Here is a 27,516-nt window from a genome sequence, read left to right as displayed (position 1 = left end):
CTGGGCGATAGGGAGATGAGAAGTCTCAGCACTACGAAGGCAGTGGGGAAGGAGCTGACAAGGGTCCTTATGGGTTGAGACCCTTTAGCACGTAGGCTTAGACAACCTCTCTGAGAACTGGCAGTGATTGGCAGGAAGTTCTGTTTGTGCACCTCATGTCTCGGGCCCCCAGCCTCATGGTTGGCTACCTCCGAGCACAGACCTGACAATCTCAGTGTCCTTGCAGGCAAGGACTTCTGTTTCCAAGCCGAGCTCTCAGGACACAAAATTGAGACAGAAGGGAAAACTCATCTGGTTTTATTGGTGACCCAGAGCAAATTTGTCCAACCAGACACTGGTCCAGTGAGAATCGCAGACTCACCAGTATATGATGGTGGCTTGCATAGGCTTACAGAGTCTGTGCCTGTGTTCTGTGCTATGTCTGTCCTTCTTATGACAAGACACACTTTTAGACATCACAGCGCAAAACACCAGCACCAGCACAAAAGACAGTGACAAAAAGACAGAACACAGTGGCTATCTTTGGAAGATCCAAAGTGAGAGTCACAATACCTAAAGGACAAGGCTACTTCTAACCGGAAAGTTTTCTCCTGTAAATCTAAATTTTGGAAAATTTCTTTTTGAAAAGACAAGAGGCTCTTAGCACTTTGGCTCAACCGGACCCCAAGCAGAGATCTGAGAGTCTGAGAGTAAGAAAGGTTACTTTTGCCAGCTTGGTCAGAGATCCCAAGAGCTCAGCTGCCGTCTCCAGAGTGAGCGAGGATTTCCGACCATCCAGCCCTTGTTGTTGAAACTGTTGGGAGGAAAATCTTTTTCTCTACCAGCTTAGGTTCAAGTGTTTAGGGGCCCGTGAATTAACTGACAACAGAAAGATTAATAGGAGAAACTCTATAGGGAGTAGCTCTCTGAACAGCTAGGGATAAAGGTTTATATACTGGCTTAATAAGGGGGGGGGGAGGGTTTAGAACTTCAAAGGATGCAAGGTTCTGATGAGGTTTGTTTATACAGATTAGCTTTGAAATGTCCCACTTCCCCAGGTCAGTTGCCCCTGTGAGGGGAGACTTCCCCAGGGTGCTGGGTGGGGAGGCACTTGTGGCAGACGACTCTGGTAAATCTCTACTTCAGTCAGAAAGGAGAAGTTCAGAAAAGATTTCTTGCTGCACCTGTAGCTCAAATAGTTTCACTTTGATGCAATCTTTATAGCATTCTGGCACGTCGTTGGTCCCTTCACAGGGAACCCTGGAGAGGCTCAGCATTAAGCATTTAGAGTGGAGGCAAGTGACACACAGGGGAGATGCGTGGGGCTGGAGGCTGAGAGTTGTTTGAAAGGCTGTATGTAAAGTTGGTAGAATCCCAGGTCCCTTTCTCCAAACTGCAGAGCTGGACAAATAGCTGTGCCCTACTCCCACTTGGGGAGGTGGGGTGGTGAAAGAGAGAGAGAGAGAGCGACAGAGAAAGAGAAAATGGGAAATGGGATTGGTTCTTTTCTCTGGAGAATGAGAACCAGAGAAGCTTCAGGAGGGTGCAGACTGGCACTGCCCAGGGGTGAATATGGGCTAAAAACAGCAGGACTCCCTTCCACTGTTTGGTCCCCAAGCACCAGCCACAAGCTGTCTGCTTCCACAGGCAGGAAATTGGGGCTACTTTTCTGGAAAAACTGAATGACCCTAAAAATCAGATTTCCATACATGGGCATCCAGGAGCTTCTCAAAAACAAAGTTCACCCCTAATCACCTAACAGTGAGCCCACCAGTTATAAGCCCTTTCTATCATACAGAACTCCTAGTCAGCTTCCGTGCCTCGTGCTTAAATACAGACAGGCGGCAATAATCTGATCCTTGAGAAAGCCTAAAGCATAAAAGGAAGAGACTAAAAGAAATCTTGAACTGAAAAAGACTTGGAGGAAACAAATATTTCATAAGAAAATATAAGAAAAAAAGTTGATCCGTAATTCAGTTGTTTATGTAAGGAGACTGACATCAGTTGCTTATAGTCACAAACTTAGAAACAACTAAATGTGTATCAGTAGGTTGCTGGCTAAATGAATTCTGCTGTATTATTCTGATAAGCCCATACTCTGGAAAAAAATCAAAAGGGTTAAAATAATTCTACAAATTTCAAAATGGAAAAATATTCATACCATTTTGTTTGCTAAGTTAAGAAAATACTTTTTACACAGTATAAAAAAACAGTAGACTGTGAACCCATGCATGCAAAAAATATGTTTGTGTGTCCCCAGAAAGAATTGGATATTAATATATCAGATCATTAGCAGTGATTATATCTGGGAGGATCTTAGTGGCAAACTTGACTCCCTATATTTATTCCTTGTTCAGGCTCTTTTAAATGCTAGAAATTTTGGCTTTTGTAGTTAAGGAAGAATATTAATTTTTTTTAACTGAAACACACTCAGGACACCTGCAGAATAACCGAGTGACTGACTTTATTTAGCCATATCTGCTTGGGAGTCAAGGATGATACTGCTTTACCAAAACATTCCCAACATGAGTTAACCTAAAATAAACTCATCTCAACCAAAACTATGTTGCTTGTTAACTATGGTTCAGTTGTATAATATGTGAAGTTCTGAAGTCACAGTAACGCTTCTTATGATGTTATCAGAGAATTTACTTGGTGACAATCTGGATTACATGTGATTTTCTAGAAACTTTAATCTAATACATTTTCCTTACGATGCATAAAATTTGTGCTGTGTCTTTCCTTGTTAACTGGTGCTGCTGGTTTTGGATCTCCTGAAGGTACAACTTTCCCCTGGGGGCTTCTTTCTTTGTAGGAATCAGGAAAACCCTAAGAAAGGCTTGAGAGATTCCTGGGATTTGGAGGCCAATTGCTGGTTTGGGCTGGGTGGTTAGCTTGTAGGGCCCAGGAACAGATACAGCCTAAGTCATTGTCAAGGAGGAGAGCTACAGTTGGTGTCAGAGAGGATTACAGGTCCATCTCCAGGTCCCATCTGTAGCAAATGAGACCAGAAATAAAAATTCTATAAACTCTCTGTGGTTTCCAGTGTCCTGAGAATAACATCAAAACTCCTCAGGCTGAAAAAACCCTATTTGCCCTACCAAGCTCTCATCACTTGGGCCAAATTGGCCTTCTTTCAGATCTCTGGAGGCCAAGCGTCTTCTCCTTTCAGAGCCTCTGCTCATTGTGTTTCTTTCCACCTGAATGGCATCCCCTGGCTCTCCTGTGGCTGACTTCTTTCATTTCACCCTTTCAGGTCACAGTGTCAGCTTTCCCAGTGAGGCTTTCCTAATTAGTGAATCTTAGTAAGCTTCCTTTATCTCTGTTTCAGCCCCTGATTGCTTCCATCTTAGCACTTCACAATTTGTATTTATTTAGGTGCTTTTACTTACTTTCCTTTTATTTATTTAAATTAAAGAATTTTTTTTTTTATTGAAGTGTAGTTGATTTACAGTGTTAGTTTCAAGTGTACAGCAAAATGATTCAGTTATAGTGCCAAGTGACCGTGGACTTCCTTTCCTTGGTACACTCTGCTGCTGAAACCGTCAGTGCAGCACCCATGTCCCTCTCCTTCATCACTGCACACCTGTCAGATTTCCAGCTGCCAGCATTTGCATTTCCGTGCCTGAAAACTTAAACTTTGGCTTCTGGACGCTCACTCTGCCTACCTGTGCTTCTGCCTGAAATGCTGGAGAAGATGTAGCCTCGACCAATCACTGATAAGAATTCGTGTATAAATGCCCCGGCTCCCTCACTCATTTAGGGAGCTTGTCACTAGAATTGTTAGCTGGCTTACTAATGAATGTTTTTATTGGCTGACTCTCTTTCTCTGTCTCATTTCACCATTTCCTTACTAGTGTTTTCTGCGCTTTCCAAGTAAACTACTTATACTCAAACCTCAGTGTGAGGGGAAGCTTCTGGTATGTGTGGGTGACAGTAAGTATTTGTTGAATGGATAAATGACTGGATGAATGGTTAAATAGAATAATAGATAAAAAGTAGGTTACAAAATAGAGTTCAAGGATTCATGAGGTGTAAGCTTTCAAACTATTGACCGAAAAAGCAAATGTGTGGTGAGCTCGTTCTAATTGGAATTAGTTGGCTCTCAAAAAACAGGTAAGCCTACATAACAGTTTAGGTATAGGCAGTTTACAGTCTAATATGGCATTTAAAAGATAGGGTTTCTTTAGGCTCCCTGCCCAATTCTTGATGATTTGCTGGATGCCTGACTTATGTGAACTTATACCTTTATTGTTTTATTACAGTATTTACCTAAAGCATTAGTGTGCTGTGCAAACTCATAAATAACGTTCAACACGAATTTTATTCAGTTTAGGTGAAGTTAACAGTCCAAAAATTCACCTTTCAGAAATATATCTGAAAGTGAGAATTGGACTATAAGTGAAATCAGATGGTGAGATTTAGCACCACAGAAAGAAGTGATCACAGAAAGGGACGGTGGCTGTGGAGGATGAGGTAACGGGTTTTAGTGCGGGAAGCACTGTCAGACGCTTTTGTCCTGTGTCATCACTGGACAAGTTCAGAGTTGCTTAGGGACAGACTAGAATCCTGAATCAGGAACTCGTTTCTGTTTTCAGCAGATTGTGCCTATGGAGACTAAGCTAGACTGGGAGTTTCCTGATGGCACAAAAGAACATCAAAGTCTGACCTTAGGAAGGTCAGTGTACGGCATGCAGGTGACTTTGAATGTATGAAAAGTTTAATTATAATTAGTATTGTTTTCTAACGCGAGACAATTGGTATGGACTAGTAAATCATTCCTCCCTAAGGAAAGCATTCTTCGAATTACAATAGAATTTAATTCTGATGCCCCAGGTGATAGGTGCTATCTAGCCCAATGCATTTAAAAATTAAAGCTTAATATGTCTAAAATCTTCTAAATTTGTATAAATTTCCTATAAGGAAACACTGATAGAATGGTGCTGGTTGAAAAATATTTGTGTTTAAACAAGCATTATGTGTAAAGCTGAACTAACTAAACATGCTAATGGAAAATATTGTTCAGAAACATTTTCCAGGAAAAATTTAACTTCTTTTGATGAATCAGCCTGCTTTTTCTTTATGGATATTGAGAATCTTGCAATTGTGTGTCTTTTTACATTTTGGCTACCAAAGAGCTCAGAACATCATTTGCACCTCGATTTGCTCAAGCACATGGGAACGTATGACTTTTATATTTGTCTTTCTAAATTTTCCCTTGTTTTAAAAATCTATTCTGATTTTTTTTTTCCCCTGGGCCTGATTTTTTTTTTTTTCATTGCCTGTGTTTTTCTCTCCTTCTCTATGTAAGTCACCACAAGCTTTTTGTGGAAAATGAAGGAACAAATGATTCATGAATAAAACATAAAGCCATCTATTTTTATTGCATTACTATTCTTTTTTTTTTTTTTAAGGCCAAATGTTTGTGAAGAACAGAAACTGATGGTGGTGGGACTTGCACACCCATGTGTCCAAGCATCCACACACACCGTCAAGACCTGGAAACGGCTGCACGGGCCCAAGATGGTGTGTGGGTTATGAAGGAAGGTAAGAGTGCTTCTGCTATTTCCTCTTAATTCCTCAAAATCAAAACCAAAGCCTCAGCTGCATCTGAAGATTTCACCCCAAGACATTTTAGAAAATAATTACATAATTAAATAAACATGCACAAGATACACCCACCAGGAACTTTTCTGAGTTATATATTTTCCTTTAGGAACAGGATATATTCTTACTTTACTTGAGGCCTCATTTATATGTGAGCTATAGTGGATTAGATGCCTCTAATTTTACCTCATGACAAGATAGGCTACTGAAAGCTGAAAGTCAGCAGGCTGACAGAAACAAGGAATATTGTGTTGGTTTGCTAAATTTACCATGACTTGGATCCAGGGCATCTACGGTTGTGAACCACCATCTGACTTGCCCTTGGTTCTCTTGTAATACCTTGAAACCTAGAGATTCTTACCTGTATTATGGCCTTTGAGTTAGGGTTCACTCAGCTGGCTGGGGGAGGAGAGACAAAGCAAGTACATGCTTCTATGTTAAGGCTTCATAAGGATTTAAAAAAAAAAGTCTTAAAATAGTTTTATGAAACATCTAAGTACCTCTTAATACAAATAGTCGCTAATGGGTTCAAGTTTTATATAAATGAATCAATTTGGTCTGAATTCAGGATACTTAAAGTTAAAAAAAGCATGGCTTTAGATTAATGAATTCTTCTCCTCCTCCTCCTCTTCCCCCCTCCCTTTCCCTCCCCCCTCCCCCTCCTTCTCCTTCTTCCTACTACTACTACTGCTAAAAGAAAGTTGAGGACATTTGTAGATAACTGGGTTTGCCATTGTATAGAAATGGCAGAACACTGATAATATAGGACTAAATAAAATAAGACTGCATCATGTATAATTGTGAATATTTACATATACATTTTGTATTCTTATCAGATGAATAGTTTTGTTGTTCTTCTTGTTGTTAGTCTAAACTCTGGATCTTTAAATGAAGTTTAAATTGGAAAGCCTCTCCTGACTTTTCCCAGCTGTATAGCACTGGGAAAGTTCCTCTATTTCTCTGTGCCTCAGTCTGTAAAGTTAGAAAAATACCACCACACATGGGTATTATGAGGACTCACTGAAAACGTATTTCACACATGTGGCATCATGCCTGGTACATAGTAGGTACTCAATACGTTTGTTCATTAGAGAACCTGCTTTTGAAAATGGCTTTTCACGTAGATTTTTTGGTCCTCCTCCCAGAGGTTTAACCATTGTTGATATTAGACTGAACCAAAGTAAGTTCACTACCTGTAGACATTCAGACTTGAGAAAGCAAACATGAATGAGGAAAACGTGTTTTATATTTTTATTTTCAAGAGCTTTGTAGTTTTATACATTCCTTTATTCAGCAGATATTTATGACACTGAGTTTGGAGTTGAGGCTGTGTTAAAAGATCTTTGGCCTTTTTCCCAAACTTGTATCCCTTTGGTTTGTATGTAAGTATGCTCACCTAGACTTATATCCCTGTTGGAGAGATACACATCCAGAAATACTAGGAGACACTTCAAGATGGTGAAAAATTAAGTGCCATAAAAAATGGTATAGCCATTAAGCCTTACTTTTGAGAGGAGAGAAAGAGTGATATACATGATGGGGAAAGAAAAGTTGGAGAAAGTGAAACTTGACCTTGACTTTGAATGAGGAGGTTTGGGCTGGGGATATGGGAATAGGTATGTGAGGGGGAGTGAATATACTGCTTTGGGGATGAAGAATAAATATGACATTAATTTGATAGAAAGGAAGTTTAGCCAGTTTAGAGATGTTTGGTATTTTTTTCTGTTAAGAGGTCAGCACAAATAGCTATAGTGTAGTGTTTTCAACCTTTTCAGCCTTTTTTGGTCATTTCCCCCCTACAAAAGAGCCTTTGTAAACTTTAAAAAAATTTTAGTAATCATCCCCTTTCCCCATGAAGTTTTAATAACACTGATGCGTTTTATTTCTGTTTATGTACTGTGCAGGTTTGTAGGACCACTGACTCTTGTATTAGCTAAGATTGTTTTTTCACCCTTCCTACCCAAGAACTAATTGCCTCCCCCTTGTGGGGGATGTCACCACTGTTGAGAATGCGTGCTGTCGTGGGACCAATATATGAGGGGCCTTCACTGTCGAGTTGAAAAGCATGTGCCTTGTTATCCTGCAGGGTTTCATTATTCTCTTCATAATTTGGGGTTTCATTTTGGATAGCCTGAGTAACTCTTAGGATAGTTTCTGCTATAGGTCTGGAGGTCCCTGTTAATTTTCAATAACTATACCTATATTGAATCTTGGTTACATATTTAGTGAGGGGTGTGTGTGAGTGCATGCGTGCATGTATAACATATACAGATAATATATTTGTGTGTTTGTGTATAAATGGGAGGATTTAGGTTGAAGGGAGAAGTTTTTAGTGGGTTTAAGATGACAGCTTTGGCCTTTAGAGGAAGCAAGACTAATCTAGGTTCTGTATTTCTTAGGACCTGGTCTTACACTGTCTACAGACAAGGATACAGCATGGAGCAGCAGACCATCTACAGGCGCTGCCCTGGTTGGAGCTGGCGGGACAGTGAACCTGGCTGCCTCCGCTGTAAGTTGTAATTCTTCCTGTCTGACTCTCTGTCACTAGGAGTAACAGTTTTACTCTGTTTTGGGCTTCAATCATATCATGCCTGTCAAGTTTTAGGTATCTTTAGAATCACCACAGATTCAGAGCATCTCTTTGGACTGAAAATGCACACACAACATGTGCAAAAATGCACAAAAAGCCTTTCTGTGAAGTGTTTCCAATGATAGGTCTGAAATCAGAACCCGTAGAACGGCTGCTTTATATTCTGTCTCCTTATGTAAAAGACAGTTTATTTAAAGCCAGACAGGTTACACCTTGATGTCCATCTCCCTTTTCTGTTTGCCCCTTTCCCATATCATCACATTTGTAATCCACAGTTGATTCAAAAGTCCGGAGGGAAATCACCGTACTAAATCTAAATGGGATTTCTCGACTTGTGCTTGTCATGATTAATTGCAGAACTCTGGAAGCAGTTTACTTTTTAAGATGAGGTGTGCGGTCCTTTTCTAAACCTCTGGTGAGGATATTCCAGAACCTATGGAGTATGTTTGACAGCACTCCAGCAGCAGAAATAGTGGCATTGTATAGTTCATCCATGCCAGGAGAAACGGCTCCAGTTAGAGACTCCTTTACCTGTGTGTTTACCGTAACTGCGAAGTCACTTAAAATGCTTCGGTGTGTTGCAATCAGTGCAGCGCCCCAGCACAACAATTCATCTTTTCTGTTATCCTGCATCTTCGGGACTTTGTCGGCATCCTGGTTCCTTCCCCACTGTGCTTTCTGCTCTTGAAATAGCTTAGTGAAGTGGCCTCAGGCTTCCCATGTTAAGCAGGCTTAATGTGAAGGGATGCACAAGGGTCACTGTATTTGCACGCAGGGCTGGGCCACTGCAGCTGGCTGATTTAAGCTCAGCGCATCCATCTGTCCGCGATATCATCTCAACTGTATTACACAGTCTGGGAAATTAATGACTGTGAGATGAAAGTTTTATCTTGTTGTATGGCATCTAGCACAGTCTTTTGCCTCTGGTATTAGTATTTCTTGCTGGTTTTTTATATTGTTTTGGCTACACCATCACATGCTCCATGGATTTTCTTTAGATGAGTGCTACTCAAACTTGAATATGAATACAGATCACCTAGTACCTTGTTAAGATGTGGATTCTGATTCAGTAGCTCTGGAATGGGGCATTTCTACAAAGCTTCAAGTGATGTAGAAGTTACCATGTACAGAGTTCTACAAGGCTTTATTCAGACAGCATTACTTTGTGATGAAAACACTGTTTTCCACGGAGGGGCTATGGAGGAACTGGTACAGGTTTCTAGATTACATCTATATTAGCAACATGGTGCTTGCCTTGGGGATTTTCTTTCTTTCCCTCAAGTCCATTCTCCCCCACCTCCTTGTCCACCTTCCTTTTAGCTGTCTCTGCAATGGGGACTTGTTTCAATGGAAGGAGATACTCAGAGGGTGAAGCCCAGCGGTGCCAGTGTTCCAAGGGTTTTCAGGGACCCCGATGTCAATATGGTGAGTCGCCAACAAGGCCATTTTATTGTGATTTGATGCTGTCTGCCTTGCTTTTGGGGACAGGTCATGTTTGTCGATTCTGACTAATGGCAGAGTTATCCCTCCGGGGACTGGTGAGCATTTAAAATGAGCCACTAAGCAAAAACCTACAACCTACAGAGTACTTAGCCTCACAAATTATGCTTTGCAGTTTAGTTTTAATTATTCACTATCAGAGTTCAAAGGGTAGCGGTAAGTACAGAATACTCTTATTTTGTAAAGGAAATGGCAGCTTAATAAGAAAACCTCTTTCTGACCTCAGATGTTAAATCTTTAACGGAGCCATGGTTTGGAAGCGCTGGTATAGTATTCTTTTGTGAGATTTATGTGGTTTGTGAATAAACAAAGTGGGTATTAAGACAAATGCAGTGTGATGTGATATTTACTACTTTAGTGTCCTTTGTTTAAAAAAGAAAAAAGCGCAGAAAAACCTGACACTTGCATGATTCTCAAAGTTTCAAAACCTGGTAACCTAGTTTTCAAGGATGGAGCTTAATCAACTGTCAGCTTTGGACATGTACCTTTAAGATGTTTCTTGTACAGGAAATCTTCAAAATGGCCAATGATTTATCTTTTACTGTATCTGCTCTGAGATTGGGTGGTTTCAAAAGGAGTTGTTTTGACTTGATCATCTGATTCTGGTCTCCAGAGAATGTGAATGCGTCTGCATTTATCTTTGCAAGGCAGAAAAAACAAAACAAAACCTATTGTATAGAAGTTAAAGAAATAGGTGTAAAAAACTAACAAAACTATCGTATGAATTACCTTCTGCTGATGTGTTTGCCTTCTCTTATCCCTACCTGAATCTTTGTCAGTGGAATTGGAAGGTTGCTGAGAGCTCATCACTCATGTCCATTTGCCTCCTCTGCCCTTGGCGTAAGGTTCAGGCTCACGTTTTTCATGGGTCACCTTAAAAGCTATTTTTCTTGTAAATTAATCTTGATACTTTTTCTAGGTTGTTTGCTTTTTTTAAAAAAAAATTGTGAATTAAAATAAAGCCAATTTTCAATACCAATTTATTCTTTGACAATGGAACACTGATTCTGAAATAGAGGGCAGTGTATACCTTGAGATCTGAGGTGTATCTTCAACTGTTCCCATTATTTTTAAGACATTGACAGACCTGTATGTTGATCCATGAGATTGAATTATTTGCCCTTAAGTAATTGTTTCAACTATGTGGGCAACACTGGTTTCTTCGTCTTGATCAGTAGCTCAACACATGTCATTAATTCATTAAGAATTTAAAAAGTAATTAATTATTACTTTATTAATTCATTTGTTTTAGTAGAATAAATCTTGCAAAACATCAAGTCCCTGAGGGGAGAGGTAATTAAGAGACATATGGTAATGATAATGACCTAGAAATTACACCTGGATTAATTTATTCTTTATTTTTCTACATCAGTACTTGAATATTTTGATTATTTCAATTTCTTAACAATTTTTATTTACCAAAGTAATTAAGTAGCTAGATTTTGTAGTTTTTAGTTTTGTGTTGGTGAAAATACTGGATTATTTTAAACATAGGCAGAATCAGTGTGTGTTTTCCACAAGTTTGTTTGTATACCAAAAATTTCCATAAGTCACTGGGGGAGACCAACCTTACAGAATACCATTAGGAGTCTGCATTGCCTTTTTTAGTGTTGTTGTCCAAATGTGTTTACAAGACAGTTAAGAATGAATGACATGAACTGAGTCTTGACAGTGGATCAAAAATGAAAATTAGAAAAGACTGTTTTTAAAAAGAATGTAATTGAAAGGGCATATACATACTCTATCAAGCAGGTGGATTATAGTCTGGAGGTACTGCCTATAACCTGTCTCTTATCCAATGGCTGGATTTGAGTTCTGAATTATGAGTGTATAATCCTTGGTCTGATTGACATTACTCTCTCTAAATATGGTGTGTGTGTGTGTGTGTGTGTATATATACATATATATATTCACTGTTTTTCAAATTATATAAACAACGATTCAAATGATAAAAATAATTCAAATCCTAAAAAATTTAAATTATTAAAAATTAACAGTATATACAATATAAAAAAGTAAAAATGTATGGTTCTTGTGCCCTTAGAAAAACATGTGGTCACTTTTTAATGTATATTTAGTCATAGTCATACAATATATGATAATTAGACAATATATGCAATTTTAATTAAATGAGATCATATATACTGTTTTGACATGAATGTCCCTCTGTTTTTCTTACGTTACTTTTTCTTCTCTTCCCATCCAACTTTCTCTTCCCGCCCTAGATTACAATCTTCTGAATACTCTTTTGTATATTCCTCTGGTCTCATAGGATCATATACAAACAGTTGCATAAGATTTCATGGTAGTGATGTGCCATACATTTTAAACTACTCATTTTTTGATGGACATTCATTTTTTTCCAGTTTTTTTGGCACAAAGATCAGTGCTGTAATAACATGCTGCTTTTACTTCCATGATACAGATTCCCAGCAGTGGGACTGTTAGGTTCAATTACTTGTGAAGTGATTTTTGGGCCACGGTAATGACTTTGCCAGTTTACTGGTTTTGGCAGACTAAAAATCTAGATGAATGCAAATTATTTACTTATTTTTTTGACAAGTTAATGTAATAGGGAATTACTTGCATCTTCATCTAAAACTGGAGATCTGATAAATTAAAATATCTAGAGTCAGAGTAGACATGGGTTGCTTTTATTATAGGCTAAAGTTTACCTTATTTGACATGTATGGGGAGAAAAGGAAGTTTAGAAAATGAACCAGATGACATTTCAGAAATGGAGAAAAGAATCCAATCCCAGAGAGAGAAAGGACATGCTAATAAATGAGAGAAACGCTTGAAGTTGATAATGATTATAAAATTGCTGATCTACTTAACCCATGTGAAAAATCTGCCTCTAATAAAGAAAAATGAAGAAAATGAATTTGGACAATTAGGAAGTAATGAAGAGCTTTCTAAAATAACTATTGATTAAAGGAATCAAAGGGAATACTTTGAAGATCTGAACACATGCAAATCAAGCTAGATAGCTGGTGGTGAAACAGTCTCCTTTTTAATTCTGTGGATCGAGGCAGAACAACTTGGAGCTTCATTAACTGATTTGTATCACATGCAAAGTGACTCCTTTTCTCCTCAGCACTTACTCCGTCTTCCCTTTCCCTGGTAAGAAGTTGAGTTATAATGTGCCTAATGGTTGGATGCTAAGACTCTGAGCTCTTCTTATTTCTTTAATCTATATATTCATTCATTCATTTATTCATTCATTCTTCTAGTCAGTCTTCCAGTTAGTCAGTAGCTATTAATACATCAGGCTATGTGCTAGGTACTGCAGACACCAAAACAAATACAGCATCCTTAGTGTGGTGGGAAATAGAGACCAGGAAATCAGTGATTGTAACATCTCTCGCAAGTGCTATGCTGGAGGATGGTTCTGTCCCAGAGAACACAGGAGAACAGGAGAGCGTTGCTCTGTGTGATGCAAGGAGATAAATGAAGTTTTATGAGAAGATTTGAAAATAAAAAATACAACTTAGTCTTAAGATAAACAGAACAATAATATGAAATGGGGCATAGGAAATAAACTGTTTCCCAGAGACATTAAAAGCAAAGCAAGTTCAAGGAACAATAATAATACAAGTAGTTCTCTTGGCTACAGTAAGAGATGCACATGGGACATGGCAAAAAAACGTGGCTTCGCTTATGTCCAGGGCAGCAGTTTCTTAATTTTTCTTCGTCCAGCCAAACTGGCTCTTCCAGAACCTTATGCAGAGGTGGTTACTGGATCTTCAAGGACTGTGTCTTCCTTAAATCAGGTTCACTGAACAGACAGTTTAGCAGACAGAGTTTCTTGAACATAGAACACTGCTGGTTGGTACTCTATCCCTAGGCCAGAGTCCCCAGCTGTCTCCATTACTTCAAAGAGTGATATTTATGCACCTCAAAAATGGAGTGTTGCTGGAATGCTATCCAGTGACATGAAAAACCCTCACAAGTTCTGGGGTTGAAGTTAGGTCACACCAGTGACCACTTGCACTGTATTGGAGAAGTCATTTTATATCCCTGAGCTTTGATGTCACCATTTGTAAAATAATAATGCCTCTAATTTTCCTGACCACCTTCCATGAACCAGGCACTATTCTATATTTACATGGATGAAATTATTAATCCTTACAACAAGTCTATGAGGTTAATACTCTTTATTTGTCCCATTTTTGTATCCAGCTGAAGCATCCCAACCTATCCAAAGATCAGACAACTGGGAAGTAGGGGATCTGGCATCCATGTCCAAGTGCTCTGGCTCAGCGTCTGCAAGCTTAAGCTTTAAGCCATGGCCTCTTTGTAATAATCCTTGACATAATTATCTGTTAGTCGTGTTGTTATCTGTGAGAGTCATATGAGGTGATCTGTAAGGTAGAAAGCGTTATCCAACCATTACTTCTTTTTGTTGACTGTAAATTCCTGGAGGATCTTTAAGGGAAGTGCACACAGTGACGTGGGAAAGGCTTCTGCTGTTTCTTCGGTTCCCATCCTGTGGGAAATCTGAGCAAACCTTGGGTGTTGGGTCACCAGTGGTTTTCAAGCAGCCAGTAGGTTCCAGTCAAGGAGTCCAATGAGCTCTCACCATGATAGATCTCATCTGTTCTATGAGCAGGTAGAATAGGAGATTGGACCAAAGTATTTTCTTAAGACGCCGTGTCTCCAAGAACATTTTGAATTGGAGAAATGGTATAGATTGAATTGTATCACCCCAGATTTGTATTTTGAAATCCTAACCCCATAGTAGTTCAGAATGTGACCTCATTTAGAAATACGATTTTGCAGATATAATTAGTTCAGGTGCTATCATACTGAAGTAAGGTGGGACCCTAATCCAGTATGACTGGTGTCCTTATGAAAAGGGGGATTTGGACGTAGAGGCATGCACACAGGGAGAATACTATGGGAAGATGCGGGCAGAGATCAGGGTGATGCATTTATAAGCCAAAGAGTGTCAAGGATTGCCAGCAAAGCACCCGAAGCTGGAAGAGAGGCATGGGAAGGGTGTTCCCTGACAGTACACACAGGGAGGTCACCTGCTGACACTGTGCTTTTAGACGTCCAGTCCCTAGAACTGTGAGACAGTAGGTTTCTGTTGTTTAAGCTGCTCAGTTTGTGTTAGTTAGTTACAGCAGTCCTGGAAAACTAATCTAGGAAGTTTAGAAGACATTTTCTCTTTATCCACAGCTTCATTTCGTCAGTAGGCCTATTGAAATGAGGAAAATGGGGAGAAAGTGGCAGGGGGTTTATAAAGAGCAAATCATGCTAAGAAAACTTAATGGCTTATTTTAATTGAGTTATAAAATTAGTGTGGGAAGAAGATATAATTTGGAAAAAATGCAAAGTCACTAATTGAACATGCTTATTAATCTGCGATACTAAATGAGCATTACTAGGAGAGAGTATGAGATGAAATGCAGGTTATATTGTGGAGATAAATTGATATGCGTTCTTAGCATGAGCTGATAGGGTAAAATTCAGAATTACTTTGTTCATCATAGAGATGCATTGCCTTAGAGACTTAAGCCCTCAGCAGGGTTCTAGCAAGTCCATAGTAAGGCGACTGCATTGTGCTTTCTATAACTTGACAGAAGGTTTTGGCAGTATTGGCTGGAATTGAGACAAGTACAGTAAAGGGACAGATAGACCATTGATGAGGAAAGTAAAGAAATTACTTTTGGACATCTTCCTGTGGGCCTAGTAAAGGGCCATCTTATTTGGAATCCATACAGAAGGTTTACTACCCTGACACTGATTTGAAAATAGAAGCCTTGGCAATGCTTTTACTAACATACCCTTCTAGGTATGCTCTGCATGGCTGGTGTTAGCAACCATAAGATGCAGTTTAAAAAAGAGAGCATGAGAATTGCCTGATATTGCAAGTATGACAACCTTAGGAGAGGATGACCTAGCACCATCCAGGTCATTTGATTCTGCGGGGTGTAATTAGTGATGGGCTAGAAAACGTTGAAGATGGATAGTAGTGACAATAATAGCTAACTCGTAAATAATGTTTTCTGTGTGTTAAGTGCCGTCCTAAATGTTTATACATGTCAGTTCATTTGCTACTCATGACAGTCCCATAAGGTAAGTGCCATTGATTGTTCCCTTTTACAGTGACACATCTGACGTAAAGAGACGCTAAGTAACTTACGTGAGGTCGTACATATAGTCAATGATAGACCTGGGGTGTGGACTCGGGCAGCCTGGCTCCCGAGTTCGTCCTTTCAGTCATGATGTGATGCTGTTTCTTTAAAATGTAATAGCGCCCCTGATATGAAAAATATAGTTGATATCATTTCCCTGAAAGGGACATAAGGGATTTATAGTTTATTTTTAGCACTTAAACCTGGTCAGTATGCTGAGAAAACAATCTTCCTGCAAAAGGTATGGGCTAAATGATTTTCTTTAAAGCTTTACTCGTTATATACATACGTATGAGGGACTCTTGGAACCTGTGTGAGAAATATACAGCTCTGCTGTTGAAAAGGCTACATTCTTGTTACAGAGATGGGAAAACAGATCATTATCATGTGATGAATGGTGTTCTTAGAAATACACTAAAAGAGACCCAGGAACCAAGTCATGGTGGGGAGCTGGACTTGAGGAGTTATGCAAATAAGATGCATATTAATACTGTGCTGCTCATTATTGCCAAGCTGATAGTTTGGATCTCAACTCCTCAGCTATATAATGCCACTGAAGATACTAAGATGAGCATCTTTATGTAAAAATGTATTTAAAACATATAGCTGTAATACAATGGAAAGAGATTGAAAATCCAAAGGAAAGGAAAATGTTATGTCATTGAAATGGCCAATTCTTGCATGTAGTCATTTGTCATTTCTTCTTTTTCATTGCTTGCTGCCAAAAGGTTTTTGTTGTTTTTGTTGCTGTTATAGTTTCTTTAAATATCAGACTTCTGTTATTCTATCAGGTACACAATAAAACTTAAAAATGCCCTTTTTGGTTTTTTGACTATTGTAAGTCCCATTTTCTCTTAAGAAACTTGATAAGCGTAGTTTGAAGGAAGAAATTTGGATAAAAAAGTTAACATGCTATTTTGCAAAAATCAATACTGTTCATTTTTTGGGGGGAATAGCATAACTGAGTTTTTGCATGCCATTTGAATTTGAATTTGTGTGTCGGGGGTGGGGGCTGGGGTGGAAGGTTAGATTTTATTTAGGGTTATTTATATCTGGGCATAGTGAACTAGGCAAGAATTAACAGCATGACCGTCAGTAATTGGGATGTGTCACTTAATTTGGATGGTGCAACTTCATTTCTTAGACATTTTTGAAACCATAAATTCCTTAGTCTATTGTAAAAGCCGACTAATACCAGCTGTAGATGGAATGGAGTGTCCACATTTCTCCATTAGCGTTTAGGCTGGTTAGTGTTAGAAACTATCAGTATGATAAACACTCATTAAAATTCCCTATAGTGATCAGGGTGCTGGGTAGAGAAAAATGAAACTTCTCTTCAGGAGTCTCTGCTTTCAGGGCAGTCCAGTGAGGCTGCATTTGGGGAGTGCAGGGAGGAGGAGGAGGAAGCTCCTGGTGGGTCTGCTACCTCGGTGATGTCCTCCCAACAAGGGGGTCCTGGGGACCCAGTCAACCTGGTCATGGAATTTTTGAGGGTTATTTAAAGGTCCATTTCCTGAAAAAGGCAAAGTAGGAGACTGGAGGAGATAAAGCCAGAAGTCAAATTCCAGGGAAGATAAAGGGTGGAGAGTATTGATGGGAAGAGAATTGAGAGACTAGACGATACTGAAGGTGCAAACTTCACTGCAGATTCGAGTCTTTTCTCACCAGGAGCATCTGTGTAGGGCGCCCTCTTCCTTACTGTCAAGCTAGTATAAAGCTGGATGTGTGGGAAATAATGCCTTATTATTATATTTTTTAAACATGAATAATCCGCTTTACTATATTTCTCAAAATGTATTCTCTAGATCACTGTTTCCATTGGATTTTAAGGAGTGTTGCAGGAAATGAAGTTTCTCTGTTCAAATAAGTTTGGAAAATTCTTTGTCAAATAGCCTTACACTCTGTTCATTCTTGTAGGATTTTCCAGAGCCTTCAGTGTGCTAAGGTGTATTGTGACTCTCAGAAGTGTATCTAGACTCCTGTGCATTCCAAACCCGTGACTGAATATCCCTTTTATGAGGGTATCTTGAAATATTATTATTTTTGATACAATTTTTTGATTAATATTCTTCAAATATTATCATTTTGTAGGACCCAATTGCTCTGGGGGATATATATGTGTGTATGCATAGATATATATATGTATATATGTATCTACATTGGCAAAATTGAAAATAAAAAAGCTAAAACCTTTTTCTAATCTGTTCAACTAATAATGTTATATTTATATAATAGTTAAAAAAAAACATACATTTAACAGGATGCTTTCCCATATGTTATCTCAGCTCAGCCTCACAACCACTCTTCATATTATTCATAAATTAGAATTGAAGTGATAGAAACTCAGAAAGCGTAACTGATGTGCCTGAGTCACAGCTTGTTAGCAGCTGAGCCAAGGCTTTAACTCAGATCTTTAACTCCAGTGTTTTATGGCACTGATTTGTATTGTCCCACAGCTGCCTGGGGATAAGCGGGACTTGCCGTGGGCCCCAATAAACACTTTTTGTTTTTCGGCTATAATATGAATTGTCCTGGGATAATTAAGTGGAAGGGGCAGAGTGGGGTTGGGGAATTCTCTCTCCTCTTTCTCCATTCAGGCCCTCATGCAGTTTTCATAATTTATATTTTTCTCTTTTCTCTCCTTCATCCATCAGAACTTAGCTCCATTGCTTGTACTAGTAAACAACTTCAAGCTAAAGTTGGAAACTACTGATCTAACATACAGTCCACCCTCCATATCTTTGGGTTCTGCATCCACGGACACGGAGGGCCAACTGGACCAAGCCATTTCATTTAAGGGACTTGAGTACCTGTGGATTTTGGTGCCCTTGGTGGGGTCCTGGAACCAGTACCCCATGGAGGGATGGCTGGAGTAGCTTAACCGAAGTGGTGACTGAGTTCTGGAAGTCAGCAGGTAGTGCGGTCTTGTCATCCAGGGGAGCTTTGAAGAATGCTCTGAGTGTACTGTGTATCCTACTGTTCATGCTCTTTCCATCCAGAGGTGCAGAGCTAGCTTCGTCTGTCCCCTCCTGGACAAATAGTAGAGGTTGGTGGCTATTCACTTCTTCACTACTGCCATCAAGTGAAAAAGCTCTTGTCAAATTTGTTCCAAGCCCATAATGCCAAGGTCTGAGTTTCTGACTAGGCATCATACTGCCTTTTCCACCTACCACCCTCCTGTCCCTTGCTGCCGTACATATTCTACTATAAACTAACTTTTTAAATCTCTATTTTATTAAATACATCTTTGCTGACCTTCATAATGCCCAAGAGGATAGTTACAATCATAATGAATATATTTACCATTGAGATGAATGCCCCAAATCAAAAGTTTATGAGAAAAGGAAGAGATACGGTAAAGAACACAACCTTATGCAAAAAGACTCTGTCCTTTGACCTCAGCTTTAGGGAGGTAATCTCTAGACCCTTGGAATATAATTATATGATAGGAATATTTACCTAGGGGTCTTGGGTCACTGGATAGTCTAACAATATGACATAGGGTGGGGACTGGGCACACCTGGATAGTCTTAGGTTGAGGTCTTGCCACATCTGAAAGACCAACAATGTGACTTATGGTAGGGGCTTCGGGTCACTATCAGAGGAACTGGAGATTGGAGACTGAAATCAACTAAGTGGGCAATCAGTCAGTCAATCAATCATGCCCATGTAATGGAGTTTCCATAAAAACTCTGAACATAGGGCTCCGCTGAGCTTCCCTGATTGGCAGCAGTCCATGCATATTGTCACACACTGATGTCAGCAAAGTAACATGTTCTGGTTCTACAAGGAGAGGAGGATGGAAGGTCCCTTTTTGATACTTCCTGACTCCACCCTATGCACGTCTTTCCTTGGCTGATTTTAATACAGTAGCTTTTAGTACTTTTTGTGAGTCCTTCTAATAAATTATTGGACATGAGGGTGATTTTGGGAACCTTTGACCTTGGAGTTAGTGTCAGAAATGAGAGTGGTTCTTGTGGGGACAGTTCCCTCTAAATTGTCAGCTGGATTAAACTCTCTCAGAAGGGGACTCTCTTCTTGCGTCTCTTCTCCTTCAAGAATAAAGTGCTTTGGGTCTCTGTTCTTTCTAGTGAGTGTGGGGCACGAAGGAAATTAAGTAGCATTCTGCAGCTGCTTTAGGTGGGTAGAATGATATTGGATGAAGGCTTTCCTCATCACTGATGAGAATGGTAGTATCTGGACTGCCTAAGTGGGTTGGAAGTAATGGTTTAACCCATCTGTTTTTGAATCAATTGGCAAACCACAGAAGACAAGTGTAAAAATAACATGTTTATAGTCTGTTAATTCTGAACAACGCCTGAGACTGAGGGGTGTGGGGGAGGGGAGAGTAAAGTACATGAGACCTGAGATTTTAAGAACCTGCCTGCATTTTTAATGAACATTTGTTGAAGTCGTTGTAATGGTTTAAAATTGTTTTAGAAAAATAAAATAAAATAAAATGGTTTTAGGGACTGCTTCAGAACATTTGACTGGAGATTTAGTTATGTCACTTAAATAAAGGCAATTTTTTTCATTCTGACAGAGGAGATGATATGTTTTGTTCTGTTGTGAGTTCTCATGACCCCTGCTTAGCTTTCATTTATCACAAATCATCTTCTCCAGGATACTGCAATTGCTGCATTGTTGAGTTGCTTATATTACATCTAACCTTGGCAAAGGGTCAAAATAAATCTGTGAATTAAGCAAGAATACATTACAGCTGGCTGAAGAATGTGTCAGGAATACCTGAACAGAAAACTAAAGCTACTTTTCCCTACAGTCTGTGTACAAGTTGATGGGACTCCTTTTCCACCTATTTGGAGTTAATAGAGAAATACTGTTCTTCCTTTTGGTCCTAATGTGAGAAATGTCCATTGTGAGTAGAGCACTCTCATGAAATAGAGAAAGCACGTGGTTGCTGGCCTTGGGTTACTCACATGTGCAAAGGAGGACAGTCTCAGATAGGCCTCAGCTGTGATGATTTCCACTCACCCAGAAGACATACACACACACACACACACACACACTGAGAAACTCACATACCTTGACTATATAAATGTGTAGTTGACAATGAGTTAGAGAAGGTCTGCACATCAGGTACCTCAATGGTAACTTCATTGTTAACTTAGAGAATTATGGATAATGCTGATGGCACCAATAGAGGAAGCCACATGGCAAAGGACTACAAGAAGAAGAGTGAGCAAGATGGAAATTAAAATTGAACGGAAGCAGATCAAACAAAGGACTTATACTGGAGGAAATGGGAATTGACTCATACGCTAATGTAAGAAATATACAAAATAATATATTAGACATATCTTGAAAAATGTGATTCAAAGTCCTTTCTTTTTCGAGTTTTTTCCTTATTTAGATAGTCCTACTTTATGACAGTGGCACAATTAAAGAAGGAAAAATGTGTTTTCTATGTGTCCTCTGAAAATTTTTTTCATGACAAGCAGTGATTAAAATTTTATAAATACATCAGGGAAAATAAAATCCTTGAGGATGAAGAAGGCTTTTTCATAGCCTATTAATAAATAAGAAAAGTTAGGTAATAAGGAAATTAAAGCTGAACAAACCTAATAGTTTTATAAACAGGAAATGACAGATGACGTTTTGCGTGATTCAAAGTCCTTTTTGTACTGAAAAAGAATGAATAAGTCTAATGAAGTCACTGACATGATACTTAAAGGGTATCCTGCAACTCTGTTGAGATGTTACATATTCATTTATTCATTCATTCAACAGATCATTATGCCTGATACTTAGCTAAATCTTTTGACCGTAAGGGTTAAATGCTCTTAGGGTTTAACCTAGGAGCAAGGAAAGGGAATTTTCTTGATGGTTAAGAGAAATGGTTCAATGTCTTCTGAAGCTTTAAGCCGAAGCTAGTAGTAAATATTTCATTGCCTTCTTAAATATTTTGAAATCCTTCTAAAATGTACATGACCTTAAGGTAATCACATTTTTCGGAGAATAAGAACAGTCTTCAGCCATTCTGGATCAGTTGTATTTTACTATCATGGAATAGTAAATATTCATTCAGTTCAAGAAAAATAATGGCACAACAACAACCAAACAACGTTTAAAAACGAAGGAAGATGGTCCTCATCATACCCAAAGATCCACTGTTACTGTCAGAAACTTCCCTCTTTGTTTAAAAAGGGGATATTCCCTACTCTGTTGTGTAGAAACATAGAATACACTCTCCTGGCCCTGAGTCCTGGAAGAAGTAATCAGGTTGGACAGAAAACAGACTTCCAGGAGATTTCTAGTGGCTTTAAACTGTATTATGGTCCTTCTGGCTTCAATTTATCTTTGTTGTGAAATGCCACTTGTGGGAACCAGATGGAAATCAGTAGTCGAGACTCAATATTGTGATTCTAAACAGGCTTTTATGTTAAAGACAGTTTTGGGATACCTGATGATTAATAAAGAGAATGTATGTGTGCCACTTATTGAATTACACAAACATTTTTGCTAAGCAAAAAGAAAATGCATGAAATCCAACTTCAGAGGCTTAAAGTGGCTACTTCAGTCTATTTATTTGTTTTGGGGCATGATATTGAGCTCTACTTTATTTTTTTTTAAACACTTTTTTTCTTTTTTAATGAAAAAGGAACTTTCTGCCCAGGGAGGTAGTAAGTTTCCTCTCGCTGAAGATGTACATTTAGATTATGAATGACCATGTGGTAGGATCAGCATAAGGAGCTTGCAAAGTCAGAGGAAAAGATGACCTTTAAGTCCACTTCAAAGTCCAAAGTTCTGTGGTCTCTACATAGTGACTTTGAGGCCAGGATTGAATCTTAGCGGCTTTTTATCTAGCCCCCAGCAAGGTGCCTGAAACAAATTGAGCTTTAAATGTGCCTATTGAATGAGTGAATGAATAGATTAGTAAGAATTTTGTTTAGCCTGTTGTGGAGCTTTAAGTTTGAGGCTGCAAAATTAGGCTCAAAAGTTGATTTCTTTTTCTTTGAGTCATTTTGTCAGCCGTTTGGGTCCTTGTCTCAGGATGAACAGTCCTGCAAGGCTGTGGCTGTCTGATCAGCCCTGCTGGGCTTTCTCTGGGAAAGGTAGCTTAGTCTCAGTAAAGTTATCTTTTGAGAAATAAACTTTTTATTCAAATAAAACATTTCGATCAATCAGTCACCAACATTGGCATGTATTTTTAAAGATGTACAAACTGTGGGGCAAAATCAAAAGAAATATAAATACCTAGCTTCAAATTAAATGCCATTATTAAATTTCAGAAGCGATTAATCACTACCTAATCCTACTCTCGTATCCTCCCAGGGATTAAGTAACCAATTCATTCTACAATTTTTTTGGAGTTAACAATCTTCCCAGCTGCATTCATGGCTTTACAGTGCTTTGGGGCTACAGAGCAACTTGGGCATCAAAGCTTTTATTTCAGTCTTTGATCCTTCTCTTCAGGTTAGACCTTTTTCTGCCTGCTTGCAATTTCTGAAAGAGAAGGCATTAATAATTTGCCATCGGAAGACTTCCAATTTCATTCTCTTGTTTCTTTGTCTACTCTGCAACTTTTTCCCCCCACAAAAGGAAAAACAGTCTTTTTTGACACTATGTGCTTGGCTCTAGTAACTCAGAGAATTACAGAAGCCTGCCTACGTCTCTAGTATGACTGACTCCCTGTGTTGGCATTCCCACCTGCCCTGACCTGTTTCTCTTGCCTAATTCCTAACCCTGTAGCCAGCAGTTGTGAAGTTACTATGTGTTGAATTAAGATTCCATTTTAATAATTCTTGCAGGATTACAGCAGTCATAATGGATAGTTTTAAGCTAGAATCTTTTAAAGAAAACCAATCTGACCTTCCTTGTACCTGAAAACATTTAAGCAGAATAGAACTGAGTTTTAAAATGTGGATCTAGGGGATTGCTAAACAATAATTCAGTATGATTCCTTCCCATTGCAGGAACTCAGTATATATTTATTATTGAATAAATGAGAGTGAGAATCTCAGATGCTTGCCATATTTCTCTTTCCTGATTTTAGAGAGAAATTGTTGGGTTAAAGGAAGAGAATATGCGTTTATGGCTTACGCTTCTTTTGTATCTCTCTAGAGGTGATCTTGGTACTTAGATGAAATTGTAATGGGCATTTGAAAATGAAATCTTTTTCCACATTGGCTTATTTCAGACTGAAACTAGTTGGATGCAAATCTGCCTATCTAATCTTCTTAGTAAAAATTTGCTTTGATGTTGTGGTTTCATAGTCTAGATGTGCCTCTTTCTCATTATGTCTTCTGGCACACTGATATTTGGGGAGACATTTTCATTTCCTGTGCCGGCTTGACTAGGGATGGGTGGGGGAGGTGGGGGGGGGCAACAGGGATTGGTCTACGGGATGCCCCTGCTTGATAGTTGCTCACAAATGCCTGCATGCGTTGAATTGCATGTCTATATCTGCAGGCATAAACCTTTGGAAAGCATCTCTGCCCAGGCCACCCTAGTGGCATTCTTTGTCTTCAGTTATGCCCCTTTAGGAGGCCTCTCTTCAAAGAGGCGTAAGTACAAAACATTTGCTCGTTACTGTTGGCAATTTAAATTCATACCAAATTTTTGTAATTAAAGTATTTTAAAAATTTCTATTTATTGTTTTATTTGCTGACAGTTTTCAGGTTAAAATGTGAATGCTGAAGACAGTTTATAATTATTCAGATTCTCTAAAGTACTAAGATGCCAGTTTAAAATAGCAGAAATCATCTAGCCTTGCTATATGCTTTATCATAAAATGTGACTTTTCCAATACAGCAAATATGCTTTTATATTTGAGAACAAGAAGAACACAGACATATTTTGAAGGTAAAACATTTGAAATGAAAAGGATGAAACTGAGAGAGATTTATTTGAAAAAGTCAAAGATATGGTGGGGGGAGTCTGCCAATTTTGTTTGTAGTTCTTCAAAGGTATTTCTTCAGGCTGGTTGCAGTTGCAAGAGGATTGATTAATCACGCTGAATGGCTTTATATTTTCAGTACTGAAATGGATGGGTGCTAGGCATAAGTACAAGATCGGATATAAAAGGGCCAGTCCACCACTATAGTTCATTTTAATATAAACCTCTAGGGACCTCCAATTTCATATATAAAAGTTAAAATACATTTGGTGTTTAGTATATACCATATGATAGTATAAGTATTTTAGAAGAGAGGAGTTTGCATTTTTCTCCAAATCAAAATGGAAGGGACAGACTGAGATATGAGTACATTTACTCCCCGTAGCAGCTCTATGAAAGAAGCATTATATTACCATTTTTGTTTTAGAGATGAGAAGATGGAGGCAAGGAGCAATAAAATAAATTGCCTGAGATTTAGTGTGTGTGTAGGTGATGGGGCTCAAAAGAAGAAACCATGATCTTAACATTTTTCTGCCTCTTAGTCTTAGACTTGATGCCCCTGTGAATTCGTTTTCGCAGTTGACGCCACTATGTTTCTGGTCCCACAAAGCTCTTGCCATCCACCTTGTCAGAGATCCCATAGTTTAACTGGACAATACAAATTTTCTTGCCTATGGCTTTTAAAATGACTCCTGGACAGCAGGAATATCTTCTATAGATTTGAAAAGATGTTTTAGGCTTTTATCACATTATAAATCATAGTTAATGCCATTTATCGGGAATTTTATTACCCAAACATGCACTTGCCACAGATTCAAATGCTTTATGGAGCCGATTTAAAATTGAGGATCTTCTGCCACTTTTCACTCTTTCTAAAAAGGAAACAGCAAAATGATGATTGAAAAATCATCAGCTAGCTAAGTTCTGGTGGTAATAGGCCATCTTGAGGAAGCGCTCACAAGTTTCAGAAACTTCTACAGCTGTTCATTCAAAGATGTAGGGAGATAAACAGTGCACAAAATAGCAAACAGAGGCACTGCAGCCTGCAGGAGAATTGGGATTTCATTGTGTGTGTCAAAAGTAAATGAATTCAAGAATAACCACTTGAAAAGGAATTCTCCCTTAATGTCTTTGGTGCAAAAATGTGCTCAGATTGTACTGGCTCTGAAGAGTCAGACTCAAAGAAGTAAATTACTTTCTAGCTACCAGCTTTCAATTGCTACTGGCTCAAAGTGCTAGCTAACCTTGTAAAAGTGGAGCAGAGAAGAGGGTAGTTTGCATTTTTCTCCTGAGCAAAATGGAAGAGACAAACTGAGTGAGATTCCCATAGTGGCAACAAGATTTCTGATGGCAAAAGTTTATAAATAGGCATAAACATCCCATTGCAAGCCTCAACAAGAACCACTTAAGTGTCCTGTATACATTTTTCAAGCAATTTTTCTTTGGAATAAAGGGTCTAGGAAATGGTTTTGAGGTGTGAAAACTGATGTTTATAGAGAGTAAACTGTTTTCTTTGAAGGCTTTTCAAGTATATCTTCAGCAGCCATGTAATTATGTAAATTTGTCCGGGATAGTTAGAGCAGTCAGAAACCAGTACTAATGAACCGATGGGTCATAGGCTCCGCAGTGGTCTGGCCCAGTGCCTTTCAGCCAAAGAGAAGCCTTTAGCACAGTCCCGGAAGCATCGATGAGGCTGCGCTGTGATCTGTTGGCTTTCTTTGGTCACAAGAGGACTGAGGACATAAAAATCAAACCCTTTTCCCAGGAAATCTATCTGAACTGCATGGCAGTTACATCCTTTGTATCTCATTGGCTAGAAATGAATATAGTCTACGTTCTGTAAGGCAGAAGACTGCTGGTTTTTTTTTAACCTGTGACTTGGAGCATAGTAGAATGCACATGGCGTCGACAAGGCAGGGTATCTTTCTAAGATGAGTTCATTTGAATGAGTTTAGAGAATCTGTGTCTTCAGTCACAAAATCACTCTGAGGGATCACATACTTTTTGGATTGTTTCTAACTTGTTCCCATCCATAACATGGAGGTAACAATGCCTAGTTTCAGGGTTGTTGAAGGATTAAATAAGAGAATGTATGGGTAGTACTCACTTCAGAGCCTGGCAGGTAGTAAGTACCCAGTAAATGGTGCCTCTTATTATTTTCAGGAATCTCCAACAAATGTCAGTATTAACTAGGTGCAGCAAACACTACTTTGAAGCACTGATATGAATCAATGGAAATGCTACACCACCATTTATATACAGAACAGCAATACCTGGGTTTGATGGATCTCAGGAAGTCAACATGCCCTGCTGCACTGGAGCAGACAGCACAGGCTTTAGTGAAGAATTCTTTGACCATTAGTATAATCTGGTTCATACCAGATGTTGAAGAACCAAGAAGTAGGTACATATAACATGTAGCACCTGGATGAAAATGTGCTAGAAATTCAGGAAGCATTCAGAGATGAACTCCTATAAATATACAAATGCGTTTCAGGAGCCTACTGGAAGCTATTGGGCAAAATGAGTGAAAGAGAGCATGCAGACTGGAGAGAACAGCAAGGTGATACATCTTCTGGTACACAATGTTTGTTTTTTTTGTTTGTTTTTTGTTTTGGTGGGAGATGTGATGGGCGATTAGAGCCATGCATTCAAAAGAGCATGGGTTTTGAGGTTCTAAGCCCTAGCCCTGTTTGTGTCGTAGAATCTTTGTGTTTTCCTTGGGAAAGTCACTTGGTTTCCTGGGCATGATCATCCTCCTTCGTATGAGGAAGAACTTCAGCTTGATTTCTAAGTTCTCTTCCTGCTCTCACATTTGATGGATTCTGTGGATCAGAGAG

At 38.9% G+C, this 27,516-nt stretch overlaps 1 protein-coding gene across 2 annotated transcripts in view; it reads left to right on the top strand.

Moving 5' to 3' along the window:
• LOC102518431 (EGF-like and EMI domain-containing protein 1) overlaps positions 1–27,516 on the top strand; it is a 497,761-nt gene that overhangs the window by 46,542 nt on the left and 423,703 nt on the right. For both annotated transcript variants that reach the window (XM_032484700.1, XM_032484705.1), the window contains exons 2-4: positions 5,394–5,526; positions 7,986–8,095; positions 9,497–9,601. In XM_032484700.1, coding sequence (XP_032340591.1) covers positions 8,023–8,095; positions 9,497–9,601 — 178 coding nt within the window. In that variant the 5' untranslated portion in view covers positions 5,394–5,526; positions 7,986–8,022. The remainder of the gene's footprint in view (positions 1–5,393; positions 5,527–7,985; positions 8,096–9,496; positions 9,602–27,516) is intronic.

Source organism: Camelus ferus, chromosome 1 (assembly GCF_009834535.1).
Source record: "Camelus ferus isolate YT-003-E chromosome 1, BCGSAC_Cfer_1.0, whole genome shotgun sequence".
Lineage (NCBI taxonomy): Eukaryota > Metazoa > Chordata > Mammalia > Artiodactyla > Camelidae > Camelus > Camelus ferus.
Note: the sequence above shows the minus strand (reverse complement) of the source record. Positions and strands in the feature narration are given on the sequence as shown.